Source organism: Pimephales promelas, chromosome 14 (assembly GCF_988280905.1).
Source record: "Pimephales promelas chromosome 14, fPimPro1.hap1.1, whole genome shotgun sequence".
NCBI classification, from domain to species: domain Eukaryota; kingdom Metazoa; phylum Chordata; class Actinopteri; order Cypriniformes; family Leuciscidae; genus Pimephales; species Pimephales promelas.
The window spans coordinates 5,315,370-5,331,900 of NC_142782.1; the positions used below are offsets into that span (position 1 = coordinate 5,315,370).

Sequence of the window (16,531 nt, forward strand, 5' to 3'; positions counted from 1 at the left end):
CTAATGAGAACTGTCTCAGTACTATGGTACGGTCTAAATCCTGACTGAAAATCCTCACAGATATCATTTCTTTCTATAAAGGAACATAGTTGTGAGGATATGCCTTATAGCATCTTTGACAGAAAAGGCAGATTCGAGATAGGCCTGTAATTGATTAAATCTGTAGGATCAAGTTGCGTTTTTTTAACAAGTAGTTTAAAGCCACCTTAAAAGTTTTTGGTATGTATCCTAATGACAAAGATGTATGCATGATATCAAGAAGTTACTTATAATAATTATGCAGAATTTACTGTTGTTACTATAGTAAGTATATGTAACTTAATTAATTGTAATTGTAAATTAAATGTTACCAAAGTCTCTTATGCTCACCATACTTATTTCTGTACTATCACCAGAAATTTGTATCCTTAAGTAGCCTTTCATACTGGCTTTAAATTCTGATAAAAGTTACCATGACGATCAACCAAGGGGTTTTACCCTACGAATGTACGACAATGTTTCTTCAGTCGAGCAGAAAACCTCCCAGCAGAACTGTAGTGAATTATTTACAGTCATTTATGTTATAATATTAATGCCGGCTAGATAAAAAGGGGATTGTTCATCAGTGGGAATGTTGTTTACGATCATTTCCTGAGCAGGATGCTTATCCAAAGTGCTCACCATAAACATTTTTGATTTGTCACCATCTTTACTTGTCAGTGCACAGCAGTGAATAATTTCTTTCTCTTGTCATTTTATACAGCATTGGCTGGACCCGAGCAAACCAGTAGTGAAACAGATGAAATGTAAGTTTCATTGCCCTCAAGGTGGCAGCAAGTCACATTTACTGTTGTTCGTGAATTTTTTTCGGTGAAACTGGAATTGTGCATAAGGTGGAAACATTTTCCAATTCATATTTCACAAAGGGTTCAAGTTGGTCACACGGGTTTGTTGCTTTGACCGATATTAAGCTGCATGGTTTGAAAGTGACTTTAACTGTGCATCTCTCCTTGCTATTTACAATAAACAATGGACTTTTTCTTGCCAATGTGACCGGTAAAACATCACTCGCATTTAGAGATGTTTATGTAGAATTACAGAAGGGAGGTGAATGAACACGTAGCGGACATGTGACAGAGAGAGATCGTAGACAAAGTGACGTCAATGAGGTCAATCTTTCCCTTTGAGCTGTAAACTTCTCAGACTCATTACGTTTATCTTTGAAGGCTTCATTTCATTCTTCACCAGAGGGGTTTCCCTCATCTCACGGATTAATATAATCATTTTAGCTCTTCTCATGCCCTTGGTTACAGTTCTCTGCATAATCTGTCTCACACTTACTGGCTTACGCTCAAGTTGTCTCTCTCTTCCCTCATCTGATTGTTGATGTTGTGCTGTTTTCAGGTCACCAGCCATACACTATGTGCTTCAGGGTGAAGTTCTACCCTCAGGAGCCAATCAAGATCAAGGAAGAGCTGACAAGGTAACAGTTCTCTGATCTAATGTTCAAATTGCATTGGAATGACATAAAAACAAGCCCGGCCAGTCACAGTATAAACAGCCCCTGAATTCAAGTATATGAGATTGAGGATTTTCTGGAAGAGATTTGCATTTTTAAAACGCCTCCTGAGCAGATTGTTCCAGTTTCATTTGAAAGAGCATGTTTACTTTGTAGCTGAAGCCAGAACGGCTGATCGGTGGCTTCTTTCATGTCAAAGTAACCAATGTGATCTTATTACAGTGCATCTCACATTCAAATGTCACTCCAAAATCAGAAGAATTGTGGAAATATATTTTGTTAGAAAAAAATATAAAAAGCTTTTTTCACAAATTTTACAAAAAAAGTAAATGTAATTTTTAGGGCACTTAATTGCAAGTTAATTGTAATTAAATGAAAATGTATTGTAGTTAATATTGTTGTAGATTTATATTCAATGCTGTCAGTTCAAATTATAATTGCTTTTCTGAACCACAAATAGGGCTTAATTACGTCTTCATCCCCTGGTTTCACAGACAAGGCTTAAGCTAGTCCCAGACTAAAATATATATGTGTGCTGTCTGAAAGTAACTTGCACTGACACAATCTTAAAATATGGTCTCAAGATGCACACCAGTAATGTTTTATTCTAAGGCATGTTTATAAAAGCTACTTAAATGCCCTAATTGAACTAAGGCCTAACCCTGTCTTAATCTAAACCCTGTCTGTGAAACCAGGCCTATATGTAATTTCACAATTTACTTCTACTGTCTTGTACTGACAAGCATTTAAGGACATAAACTAATACACTCACCTAAATGATTATTAGGAACACCTGTTCAATTTCTCATTAATGCAATTATCTAATCAACCAATCACATGGCAGTTGCTTCAATGCATTTAGGGGTGTGGTCCTGGTCAAGACAATCTCCTGAACTCCAAACTGAATGTCAGAATGGGAAAGAAAGGTGATTTAATCATTTTTGCATGTGGCATGGTTGTTGGTGTCAGACGGGCCGGTCTGAGTATTTCACAATCTGCTCAGTTACTGGGATTTTCACGAACAACCATTTCTAGGGTTTGCAAAGAATGGTGTGAAAAGGGAAAAACATTCAGTATGCGGCAGTCCTGTGGGCGAAAATGCCTTGTTGATGCTAGAGGTCAGAGGAGAATTGGCCGACTGATTCAAGCTGATAGAAGAGCAACTTTGACTGAAATAACCACTCGTTACAACCGAGGTATGCAGCAAAGCATTTGTGAAGCCACAACACGCACAACCTTGAGGCGGATGGGCTACAACAGCAGAAGACCCCACCGGGTACCACTCATCTCCACTACAAATAGGAAAAAGAGGCTAGAATTTGCATGAGCTCGCCAAATTTGGACAGTTGAAGACTGGAAAAATGTTGCCTGGTCTGATGAGTCTCGATTTCTGTTGAGACGTTCAGATGGTAGAGTCAGAATTTGGCGTAAACAGAATGAGAACATGGATCCATCATGCCTTGTTCCCACTGTGCAGGCTGGTGGTGGTGGTGTAATGGGATGTTTTCTTGGCACAATTTTGGCTACAGCTATTGTATATAACTAATATATAACAGCTAAACTCTATTTTTTATTTTAACTGTACTCTTTATACAGGAACTGTATGTTGTGTTTTTAAATTAGTGCTGTTAAATCGATTATGTATGTATATATTGTCACTGGTAGTTGCAGCTAAACAGACGAAGACGATGAATAAAGTTCCAACACCAAGTTTAAAAATAATGTTCCAAAAAAACTAGCAACAGACACTTAACGTAGACGTGACCGGATAACAAACAGAGGAAAGGGAGGAGACTTAAGAATATCATTCCAGCAATGATTACAAAGGCAAGAACTTTTCTGTTTTTAACTAGATTTTTAAAAGATTTTTCTTTTTTCATCATTTCAGACATCCTTATTTTTCCATAAATTCATATAAATCATGTTTGCTCCTCAATTTTTTATGTTAATAGGATTTTTTTCCCCCTCAAAAGGAAGCAAAAAATAATCTGAATAGACTGTCAGTGTCCATGTGTATCACATATTCCTCTTACATTATCAGAGAGCGACTTTCCAAGCAAGGGCTTTGATTCCATCGCACTAATTCTCTCAAACACGCACATACACACACACATCTGCACAGATACACAAACACACACTCACAGATTGTTGGTGTGACTGAATCATTAGTGCTGCTCTCACAACATGGTGCTCAGTGCATGTACACCATCTGAACTGTCAAGATAAATGTGTTTGTCTTTCTCGATCTTCCACGCTTTCCCTGTGCGCCGGAAAACGAAAATGTTCCCGTGGCCAGAAGCTTTAGAGCGAGCGAGGCGTATGTGTGTGAGAGGGAGCCCAGGTTGTCTGAGTTTAATGGTTTCATCCTGTGAAAGAGAAAGCAAGAGTGAGATGGACGCGAGATGCATTAATGTGCCAGTTCATGCTATTTTCTGCTCCATACTAGAGTTTTTCCTGTTAAAGCTGTTTGACACAGAAAACAACTATATATATATATATTTTCCAACCGCTCTCTCTCTCTTTAATATTTAATGTAAAGAATGGATTTGAGAGCAGTGGGTTACACAGAGCGAGAATGGAGAAAACAGACACAAAAGCATGATGCAAACGTTTGGCAAATCCATTGCAGTTCCGTCATACAAACTTTAGAAATCACCATGAAGTCCAAATGGACCATGTTATTCTTACTGTTAAATGCTTTTGATCAGTGCACATTATTCCAATACTAAAAAAAGTTTAGTTAAAGAACTTGCTTCCACCTCTGAAATTACTGGATACACTGGATTGACCTAATTATATTTTCCTTGAATATCATGTTTCACCTTGCCAAGAAGTGCACCTAATTGTATTGAATATGCAATTGTATTTCAATCTGTACTAGCAGGTAATGTCATTTTAATGAAATAATGTTTTGAAAAAAAGTGTACTTTGTAATAATGTAAAATTAAAATGTGAAAGTATTTTTTCAATCATTATGTTTTAATAATTTTTTCATGCTTCAAAAAGTACACTTATTTTGATGTGTTGACTAACATACTAAAGCACATGTTAAGTACTTAAATATCATTTTATCTCTAGGTTGTTATTAATTAACATATTTTAAATGTACTACATTTTAAATTCATAATTACAAACTTGTAGTTAAAATATATTGAAATACATGTCTTAGAAGTTTCAGTAGACATTTAAGTAAATTTATTATAGTTTGCCATGAAAGCTTGTCAGGACATTCACACTTTAAACATATTTTTAAAACAAGTTATCGTAGAATTACATATGAAGAAGATGTACTTAAGCTCTATTTGGGTTACTACAAAATTCAACTAATTGCATTTATTAAAAGCTAAATTATAATACAATTTAATTTAATTGCGATTAACATGTAATTAACTGTCTAAAAGCTTTGTATTCAGTTTACATTTAAGTACTCTATATTCGTTTAATGTATAATATTTCCAGAACAAGTACTCTTTTTTAATGTATGCTAAAGTGCACTTCTTTTTCCAAAGGGAAGTGAAATAAATTGTAAATTCCGTTTGCACTTGTCCTCTCTTAAATAATGCAGAGCCATTGTGCATTTTAAAGTTTGACCATAATTAAAAAAAGATATACTGTATATATTGAGCTCCTACTGTACATACGTAGAACACAACCAAATGCACTTTTCGGTACAGATTCTCATAGGGATTATGTTATATTTATATCATGTTGTACTTATGTTAAAAGTGCATGTCCGTATTCCGTCTTAAATGCCATTGTCAGTTCAGAATAAGCTCTGTGAGTTGTGTCATGTGCCCTAATTTTTTAGGCCTTACAAACGTAACATTTCTTAAAGGAAACAGTAGTGTTGAGTGCTCAGTTATGTTAGTGTACTAAAGCAGGGCTAGCTTGCCAGTGAGCACAGACCATCTGGTAGACTTTTCTGCTCTGAAAATCAGAAGAGGATGCCAGAACCGAAGGATTTTGGGGTGCTGTTATCGTTACTGGTGTGTTTGTGCTTATTAGGGCAGATCTCTATGTCCTTCACAACGTTTTTTTTTTAGATCCAAGTGTGATCAGCTTAGTGTGACGTGTTTTTTTTTACGTCATTCTAAGTTATCCTACACATGATTTGCCCTTATGAACTGAACTATGACGTTGCAAAAACATAAAGTTTGCAATTAAGTATATTCTTTTAAACTTTATTGTGTATGTGATAAGTGCTCATTTAAAAGTATGCTAAAGTGAAGTAAAGGTACTTACGCCTACGGGTAAAGCAGAAGACAGACGATCTTCCCGAAGAAGATAGAACAAGGAAGTACATGGACTAGGGTTGGGTATCGTTTGAATTTGAACGATTCTGATTCCGATTCCGATTCCTTGTTTCGATTCCGGTTCCTAACGATTCTCGATTCCGATTCTTTTAAGAGGCAGGGTCAAAAAAAGTTTAGCTAACCTTGCTAACCAACGGCCTTTCTGAAGGAAATAATCGTTTCTGAAGGAAATACTCCTTCTGTAAAAATACTCCTTTTGTCACTAATTTAGCATTTTGCCGAGATTTCGTTATTTTTAGAAAAGTGAAGCCACACTTTGGATCGCCGACGTAAGCTACTCATGTTCGACTCGCATGGTTATGCCAACACTTCCGGTAGACGCTTCTTCGTTGGTGTTGTTCGCGGTTTCTTCTTCCGCTCGGCGGACTGTAAATATCGAAACTAGGAATCGAAATTTTTACTTTTGAACGATACCGGGAAAAACGAAAAGTTAGACTCGATACTCGATTCTCGATACCCAACCCTAACATGGACACAATACCAAAACAATCCACACTCTTCACACTGACATCATGACCATCGATGCCAAAGACTACAGTAAAGACCCAAGAACAGGAGATTGGGAGTACGTATAATGGTGACTAGGAATCTGGACGTAGAAGACAGATTGGTGAAGGGGTGTTTTGGGAAGATTTCAAACATTGTCAATAAGAGGAAAGATGGAATCGACACCGTGGAAATGCTAGGACTTTCCAAACGCACGCAGGAAAAAACGCAGAAGGGTGCAAGGTGAAGACCACTTGGTTTACATTGATAGATATAAAGAAGAACCTCTTAGAAAAGGAGCAGTTATTTGACAATTCCCATTAAGCTAGCCTACGCCTGCACAGCTCACAAAGTCCAAGGCATGACAATGGAGTATGCCGTGGTGTCAAGAAGATTTTCGAGCCGGGAATGGCCTACGTTGCTAAGGGTTTTAGTGTGAATGCAGCCAAAGAGAAAGAATCCATGGTGAATGATTCAAGTTGAAATTACGCTAAGACTCTTTTGAAATATCTCCTCTCTTGTTGTTTCTCTATGTCAGGTACCTTCTGTACCTACAGTTGAAGAGAGACGTGTACCACGGTAGGCTTTTATGCCCGTTCGCCGATGCTGCGTATCTTGGAGCCTGTATAGTGCAGGGTAAGAATACAACTTCCTCTACAACCAATCACACATTTCATTACGTTGTGTTTTGCAACCAAAGCTTGAATATTATTTGATTTATAACACCAGTAGCATGGTGTTCCTGAGCAATTTTCTTCTGGAAGCTTTTTAACTAATGAGCAGTCATATTTCAAACCTCTTTCCATATTTTCTTGCTCAAAGTGAACAACAAAGAGAGTTTCTAATGAATATGAACCTCATTTAGATCATGAACAGAGGAGAGTCTCTTGTTCTAGATACACAGGTATCTTAATAGGCTCTTTAGCTTTTTCGTGTGGTTATTTGATGATTTCTAAGGCCGTTTGTCTTGTTCTAGCTGAACTTGGGGACTATGATCCTGAGGAACATCCTGTTGACTACATCAGCGACTTCAAGCTCTTCCCCAAACAGTCCCTCAAACTAGAGCGCAAAATCATAGAGATCCATCAACATGAGCTGAGGTGAGGTTCTGCATTTATTTGTGCGATACAACTGTTCAAAAGTTTGAGGTCGGTATGATTATATTAATGTTTGACGGTAGTCTCTTATGCTCACCAATGCTGCTTTTGTTTGATCATAAATACAGCAAAAACAGTAATATTGTGAAATATTATTACATTTTAAAATGCTTTCAGTTAAAACAACTTAAACATGCATTTTAGTCTGGAACTTGGCTTAAGTCTGTGAAACCAGGGGTTTATGTTTTTGGAGATCTTAGATTGTAAAATTACCATTGTTTTTGTAGGGGACAGTGTCCTGCACTCGCCGAGTTAAACCTTCTTCAGAGGGCCTACACACTAGACACATATGGAGTGGACCCACACCCGTGCAAGGTAGTGACTCGCCTCAGAAACATCCAAAATATCTTGTATCTACGAAATATCTAGTATTAAGTACAGAGAAAATACAATATATATAGCTAAAATATCATAAATCTGATCTTTTATTTAATTTGTTTCAGGATTTCACAGGATCCACTGCTTTCCTGGGATTCACTGCAAGAGGGTTTGTAGTTTTCCAAGGAAATAAGAGGATACATCTTTTAAAATGGTAACTTTGAAAAACATCTTATTAGTTGCACTCTCAGATTCACTCTACATCTCCACCTCATCCTACTCAGGTCACAAAAATGTCAAAAAGGTCCTTTGTCTATTGTCAGTTGTGTAGTGGTGTATGAAGCACAGCTCACACCGAAGCCACTTTTAAAACAAGAAGCTTTCTGTTGGTCAACATGGCGAATCCCCCTGTTGTGAAATTCCCAATCACGTGGATTCCTATTGAATTGACGGGATTTCACCTGCAAAAATTCTGCAAAAAGTCTAGTGTCCACTGAACACCCATTTATAGACTGTTCACACCAAGGATGATAACCACGATGATAACTTTCACTGTAAAGTTTCTTTCGTTCTTTGAGAATAAAGGCATCCATATCACAACTATAACAATAACGAAACTGTGGAACAATATAGTTGGAATCACTCTCAGAAAACATCGACAGCCAATCAGAATCCACCCAAATTTAAAGAATGTTTAAGTGTAGTGTGTTTCTCTTTCTCTGGTGTTTATTAAAAGTGTATTTATTTGTGCATTCTGCCTCACGCATCATCTTTATTCGACTCGCTGCATGCAACCATGACACAATAAAGGATTTAAATGGAAAAAAAGGAATGGATATACCAGCTGTGCACCTGCTTCTCCTTGAACAAGAGGATCATTCCCTCGAGGACCACACAAGGGAATTTTTAGATCTGCCGTGCCTGACTCAATATCAGGACCGCTCGCTCTGCAGTTTTATATCACACCAGCCTCAACAAGTGGTCCAAGGCATGCCTGCCCATGGAAGGTCCTAAGAGAGTTTTGCTGAATATGTGGAGTGGGTACTTGTCAGATGCGACTATTTCACTGTTCACTGTCTGATGAAGACATCGCCAGCCCCACTCCAGACCCAGTGCCCAGCCAGCCTTCAGCCATGCCGTATCACGCTACGAAGAAACAGCCAGATCGATTGCCTGAAGCCACGTTCGTCCTTGACCCTGAGCCTATTAGAGAGTCTGAACAGGTGTGTGAGCTGGAAACAGCATCCATCATTGAGAAAATATTATTTCCATTGAGGGGTTGGATTGGAGTCCCACCCACACTCCCGTCGCTTTGAGGCAATCAATGAAGTGGGTTCCCAAGGAATAATTGTTTGATGAGCTGGATAATGAAATGTTCAAGGTCCCCAGTCTCTTCTGGTCCTGTCTAGTCCCAAATTGTCTTTGTATCTGCTGGTTCAACCCAGTTCTACCAGAAGGACTCGTGAGATAGAATAATGTACAAAGCATTAATTTATTGACAGCCCAGCAAGCAATGATTTATTAAGGTGCATCTGAGGGCTGCGGATCTGCATTTCCTGCCTGAAGAGGAAGGCAGGGGCGCAGCTGACACCCGGTGGAGGTATGGACAGGACCATCCTGGTGGTGATGGGGAGGGTGTAGGTAATTGTTGCATCAGTCAAACATGTGTAAGTGCCAATCTTTCATACAGCAAGTATTAGGACATGAATGGATAGATGTGAAGGTAATAAGTGACGTTATAAATAAGTCTTCCTGGCAGAACTTATGCTAAGGCTTTCATCTACAAGTCATCTTCGTCTCTGATGGTTCAGTGTAGTCCCAAGTCATATTCATTGTCATTAAATCAGACTAGCTCAAAGTCTGCTTCATCTCCGTTTGCTCTGCCTAGTTCCAAGTATCCCTCGACATGGATGGTCCTGCCCAGCCTTCCTCTGCCTATCCCTCCAGTCCCTAGGCCTTGACTCCACTGTCTCCCTTCAGCCCCTTGGCTCCTCCTTTTGTGGTTCCGGAAGACATCAGTCCCAGACATCAGTTCCACCTTGGTCCAGTTCCGCCATCAGCTTCATATCATGTCTCCGGACTTCATCGCAGCCCTCCGACCCAGTCGGCTCCACCTTGGTCTCTCATCCCTCAGGTTCAACTGGGCTCTTTCGTCCTTGGATTTTTGTCACTCTTGTTCTGGTTCGGACTTGCAGATCTCCTGCTGTACCTTTCACCCTTCTGGCTCAGCCAGGCTCCTCCTTCCCTCCGGTTCCACCATTATCCTTTGGTCGCACTGACCCCACGCCGTCACCTCAGTGATGCACACCTGCAGCTCCACCTTGGCACCCCAGGTCTTAAGCTTCACCCTGGGTCCATGTCTCCTTGGTTACTCCTGGGTCTCTTATCACAACTTCACCTCAGTCGGGGCTCCTGTCTCAATCTTCTCAATCGGTATTGCCATGGGCCTTCATCCTGGCTCTGCTCTGAGTCATCCTCAGACTCCTCCCATCTCTGCCCTAGCTCCTCCCTCTATTGTCTCCACCTTGGTGTTCCCTTTTGCCAGCCCATCCAAGGTCTCATCCTTCGGTTCCTCGCCCATCTCCAGAACTCCTCCCTCTCTCCTCTGTTGGAGTATATGGTCATTGTCAGGTTCTCTTTAGTTTAGTTTAGTTTTCATGGTTTTCCCTGTTTCTGTTGGCCTAAGGCCCTGTTTACTCGAGAACGCTCGCGGGTGAAAACGTAAAAATATTTTATCGGATGTGCCTTTCGTTTACGTTTCGTTTGAGGCTCAAAAACGCAAAAAAGTGAAACTACCCTCCAAAATGGAAATCTTAAAAACGCTCCACCGCCGCATTCCCGTGTAAACGGTAAAAACGCAAAAGTCTGCTTGACGGTGAAGGTTGTACGCAGGCGCGTGGACTTGGTGTTGTTGTAGTATGCACTCCTAGCCGCCTGAAGTGCATACTACGTTGAATTTCACACACTTTTGCGTCTCCATTTGCACGCGGATTTCCCACACAAAACGCTCGTCTAAACGCAGAATAAAAAAAGATGACGCAACGCCACTTTTGCATTTTCTCTTCACAATCGTTTCCGTGTAAACATAGCCTAATTCTCATTTCTAGTTTGTTGCCATAGTTTCTAATTAAGTTCCGCATCTGTTTCTTGTCCCTTTAATGATCATCTCTGTGTATTTAAGCACTCAGATCTTTCTGTTCATGGTTTGGTGTCATTATCGTCAATGAGTGTGTTTACATGCACCCTTGTAATAAGATTATTAACGCAATACTTTGATCAAACTAATGTGATTAAGCTCATAATCATAGTAACCATAATCGCATTAAACAATGTTGCATACGCTGATTTTAAGCACAATGAACAGGCACGTAAACACCTTAATTACATTATTACTGCTCTGAACAAAGTGTGCATGTACTCGGACACAGACGGATGCCTTGTGTTGTTCACACAAATTCATGAATGAATTCCATGTCATTATTATTGCGACGGTAGCGTAGGCAAAACCGGAATTGCATGGTGCTGAATAATATCCAGTACTGTACGTCCATAAAAAAATGTATTTTGAATTTGATGTGAGTAGATTAAAACATTGGCCGGTAACATGCACACGGTATGCCTATTTGAATGTGGTATAACCATACTTGATAACGTTCTGTTTATTGTAAGGATGCGCTGCAGTTTTACTGTCTGCCATTTTAAATGCTAAGAATGATTAAAACTATAGTTATCGTTATTGTTGTAGTTATCATCGTTGGTGTGAACAGAAACAAAGCGGAATGTATATAGTGCTTAAGGATATCTTACAACTTGAATATCTTTCAAAGATTTGTTGCAACCTTGCACATTGAACTGTGACTAGGAGCTGTTCATCCTCAAAATCAGCCTGTGAGCTTTTAAACCAAACTGTTTCCCGACAGACAGTTTAAAGCCTGTGCGCGCTGACTCACAGACATTATGTAAGGTCAGTTGATCAGATGGAGTATACATCAGCTGATCAATGAGTGTTTTGTAAGTGCTCATGGTCTATGACATACGGTTTTGTAGTGTTGTTAACACCTGCTCTCAGTCAACAAGCAGATAAATGCACTCAAGGCTAGACGTTTGAAGAGTTTTATGTCTATTAATCTCTCTCTCTCTCTCATTGGCATGACTGTTGGCATGAAGTTTTTGCATTGAATGTGTCACTTGTAAAATTTCATTTGTAATGTCTCACTCTTGCAGGGCAGATGTCAGCAAATTTAAGTTCGAAGGGAAAACATTCTATGTGATTGGTGTGCAAAGAGAGGTAGGATATAATATCTTGTAACTGTTTTTCCTTTAAAGCTCAGGTTCATTGTAGTCATATGGTTCATAATGCATTTACCCACCATGCAACGCCAATTTACTTTGACTTAAAACCATTCTGTTTTCTTTTTAATGTTTTGCATTACATCATGATGGTGTTATAAACACAATCTTATGCTATCTTACATTCATTTATGAACTCACTCGCATTGTCTTTTATATATTTATTAACATTCCCTAACCCTAACCCTAACTCTTCATTATACAGTATATAGCTGAAAATATTTTTATATATTTATACATAATAAAACATATTAAATGTCTCTTTCACCTCGACATTTTGACACAGATTTCCAATTAGAACAGATTTAAGGCCCATTCACACCAAGGACAATTATTGTAAGGATAGCTATAAGTATACAATTTAAATCATTGTCATTATATAATAATAGAGCCCACACCACATCTATAATGATACCTGCACAGAGGAACAATATCATTAAAATAACTTTCAGAACAATTTTTCCCCTAGCTGATGAATAATAAAGAGCCAATTAGAATTCATCAGACTTTAAAAAACTTGAGCATTTAAAGGTACAATATGCAAGATTGTTTCGCCACCAGGGGTCGCTAAGCTCTTACAATAACAAAAGCGTATATTAATGACGTATATTCTGCATTAAGCGGAATTATGGATCTTGTCGTCAAGCTGATGGATATTTTATGGATGAGTGAACACATTGATGTTTTTAACATGACTGTAGTATGATGCAGGGCGCGATTGCTAGACTATACCAGCGCCACACGTAACGCGAGTCCGGCGGATATAAAGGAATAAGGTCAATTCATTCTACTGAACTACACACTGAATTACTCACACAGGTCAGTTTATTAGAGGAATTAAACTTGAGGTAACGCAGCGCTGCTTCACTTGCTCTAAACGTTTCATTATCACACTAAACGGCATTTGTGTGTGTTGAATGTTGTTAGTTAGGTTGTTCATTGGCTGTATGAGACTAAACTAGATTAACATTAGAGAATAACATACAAATCTTATTCTAACTTTTCATCATGTTGAACTACTAAAACATTGATTAGTTTTACATACATTAATTTGCTCACCTGTTTGCTCAAGTAACATGCAACACTCGCATCTCTGTCAAGTCGAAGTTATCCGCGTACGTGGAGCTCTCGGCATCTCGAAAGATGTTGATCTTCGTTTTAGTCCTCTTTTTGTCTCAAAGTCTGCTTACCATGGTCCATAATGTTTGACAAAACCCTGCTAGGAACGCTCACTCTGTTGAGCTCACATAACGGGCATAACCGACCCAGTTATCCACGTCTGTCGCCATGGTTACTATTGCAGTACGAGGTCAAACCTGGCGGAAACCGGGGGTAACGCGGAAATGACGCCATTGACTGGCGACTCCTCACACCTGCTCACACGCCCCGTTTTCTTGGTTAAAAATCACAATTTTCTCACGATTTACAAATAGTTGGAAACATTTGGGATATTGTAAGTAATCAACTAAACAAAATATATAACATTGGCCTAGTGGTTTTTGGAAATTCTACTGCAAAAATCTTACATATTGTACCTTTAAAGCGGCTTACGACATAACTACAGAAGGTCGAGGCCGTTGGCGTTGGCGCTAATATAGTTATTATTATCATCCTTGGTGGAACGGGCCTTTGCTCAGCGTCATGTGCCTTTCATTCTGTTTGTGTCACGCTTTAAATCTAGTTTTACATGTGCTTCTGTCTTCTTTTCTCTGTGTGAACTTTTCCATTGCTGGTGAGTAAACATGTACATCATGGCCATTGATTAACTTATGAATTATTATTATACAGCCTTACAGTACCTTACCCACATATCTGTCCTGATTTTAATAAGACTTTAGTTGTTGTGCCCAACATAGAGTATTCATAGAAATTTCATGAGCAACACGGTCAGGAATGATAAACATCATTATTATCAAGTATTTCACTGGATTTTCTAATTAAAATGATTTATTTAGAATTTACGTTGATAAAAGTAATTATTTTGTGTTAGGCAGACACATCATATTTTTAAGCTGTAAAAAGTAATTGGTGATTTTCTAAAATGTATTTATTATTCTCAAATATGTTTAGTATTATATATGATATAAATATTTTTAAGAAATGTTGTGGAATATGGATTAATGGGATATTTTTAATGAAATTTAAGCAATGATACTGTCCACAATTCCGAATAATCTCATATAATTAGTTAATGTTAATGCTAGCAAAGCTTTTTTTTTTTAGATATTATAAACTGAATATTACCGTGGTACATGTTTTTAAAAATCCTTATAATAATCCTTATTACTGTAATTAAATTGCTAAAGTTATTAGGCCCTTATTGAGTCATGATTGAAAACCATTTGTTTTACAAAAAGTATTACATATTCGTTAGGTTGCTTCTGAAGTTATGCATATTATATGATGGGTATGAAACTAAAGTGTCGTTCGATGTCTAAACCTGTGTGTGTTAATTCTGTACACCATGTCATCGCCTGTCTGGTTCACCACACATGCAAGTCTGAAAGTTTCTGGGTTGATACTGTATGTGTGAACAGTAAGAACCATTGTATGCTGGAAGTCTGCTCCTATCTGCATGTTCTTGTTCACACACACTCGAACAGATGTTGTGTGTGTGTGTATGTGTGTGTGTTATACTGGACATGTGACTGTGTTTCACACAAGCACACGTCTGTGATTCCACTCAGAAGTGTTGGAGTGTAGACCGTTCACTATTCTAAGAGTTTGAGCAATGGCTGACCTGTTCTGCTACTCAAATCTCACAGAAGAATTTTTGTTTTATTGCTCATACTTAGAGTTAGGCATTTAACCAGACCTTAAAGACCTTGTGCAGCACTGACATGAATAATAATAATACTTGTGGCTTATTGAGTAGATTTGTGCTATTACTTTTTTTTCTTGGACAATAAACTTAGCAAAAAATCACATAGACTTACATTGCAATATTATAACATAATATTACAACATGTAATATTACACTGAATGCTATAAAGACTAGGGGTGAACTCTATATTATGCAACCACCTAGAGCATCCTAGCATTGTGATTAACATTTATAATTATAAAATTATGAGTTTTTATGGTTACACTGTATTTTAAGGTGTTTTTGTTAGACTGTAATTATTAAGTACTGAGTATTATTCCAAAAATACCTCCAAACATTCTGTATATCTGAAAAGCCCTGGATTCCTCCTGGAATCCATGGGAATCGGATGTGACCCGGATTTGGGCAGACCCTGTGTTGCTGTCTGGGAAGGTCCTTTTCATTTTAAACTATTATTAATGTGTGTAGCCTAACTGTCACCTCTGGCTTGCTTAGTTGGGGACTATTAATATTATATTAACAATATTATTGACTTGACTGCACTGATACTATTGGATGAGTACTGAACTGAACTGGATTACGACATTACTGTTTTTCTGCAGAACTGCTAACTAATTTTACAATTGATGTTCTTTACAACTTAACCGAATCAACCCTGAATTGAACTCAGCTGAACAATGACACTATTTTCTTTTAGATCTACTGTACAGCCCAAATGAACTGTTTGCATCATTGAATCATTTTACTGTAATCACTGTAAAGCTGTGGTTTTGTATAAAGCGCTTTATAAAAAAAAGGTGACTTGATGACAAAACAGGAAGTATATATAGCAAACAATGGGACTATGAGACACAGGTGTAATAATCAGAAAGCAAGGAAACGAAAAAGGGTATTAACAAGACTAAACTGCAAGGAAACACAAGAAACACAGGTACATAAATGAAAACACAATAAGATCTAACATAATCCTGAAAGTAACTTATAATTAATCAATTAACAAGTTCTTATTTGTATAATTTTTACAGTCTTTCCTACGGAAGTCAAAATATTTCGAAAATAAAGTGTGTGTGTGTGTGTGTGTGTGTGTGTGTAGAAATGCGCTCGTGATGTCGAATTGTCTCGGACATTTATCTAAACAAAATAGTAGGATTGTGGTACCTACTCCGGCGGAGTCTTTGTGCTCGTTCATGGGCGTCCTAAGACAAATTGGCATTGCCATGTTGGTTGATTGTAGAATTTCCTTTGTTGAAAGCACAGATAAAAATAAAAAACCACTATTATATTTCTGTACAAAAAATAAACAAATAAGAACGTCTCGGTTACTAATGTCACGGTTGCTGCCACATCCAGTGCCCTACGCAAGCTTCTCAGATATACTGCTGTTCCTTTATACCCCACAAAGTGGGACTCTTGGATAACACTGGGAAAGCGTGCCTTTCCAGGGGAGAGGGACGCTGCGGAAGCCACATCCTGCCCGAAGTGGGGTACCATGTGGAGAATATACATATGGACTGGCCGGTTAGGGGCAGTACAACATATGGAATGTCACTGGAGTGGCTTCAGCCTAAGAAGGGGGAGGCTACAT

General features: G+C 38.3%; 1 protein-coding gene across 1 annotated transcript in view; it reads left to right on the forward strand.

The window, feature by feature from the left end:
- frmd3 (FERM domain containing 3) overlaps window positions 1-16,531 on the forward strand; it is a 59,266-nt gene that overhangs the window by 19,558 nt on the left and 23,177 nt on the right. Inside the window, exons 3-9 of the mRNA XM_089119313.1 lie at window positions 743-785; window positions 1,384-1,462; window positions 6,836-6,933; window positions 7,274-7,397; window positions 7,682-7,769; window positions 7,898-7,986; window positions 11,997-12,060. Coding sequence (XP_088975439.1) covers window positions 743-785; window positions 1,384-1,462; window positions 6,836-6,933; window positions 7,274-7,397; window positions 7,682-7,769; window positions 7,898-7,986; window positions 11,997-12,060 — 585 coding nt within the window. The remainder of the gene's footprint in view (window positions 1-742; window positions 786-1,383; window positions 1,463-6,835; window positions 6,934-7,273; window positions 7,398-7,681; window positions 7,770-7,897; window positions 7,987-11,996; window positions 12,061-16,531) is intronic.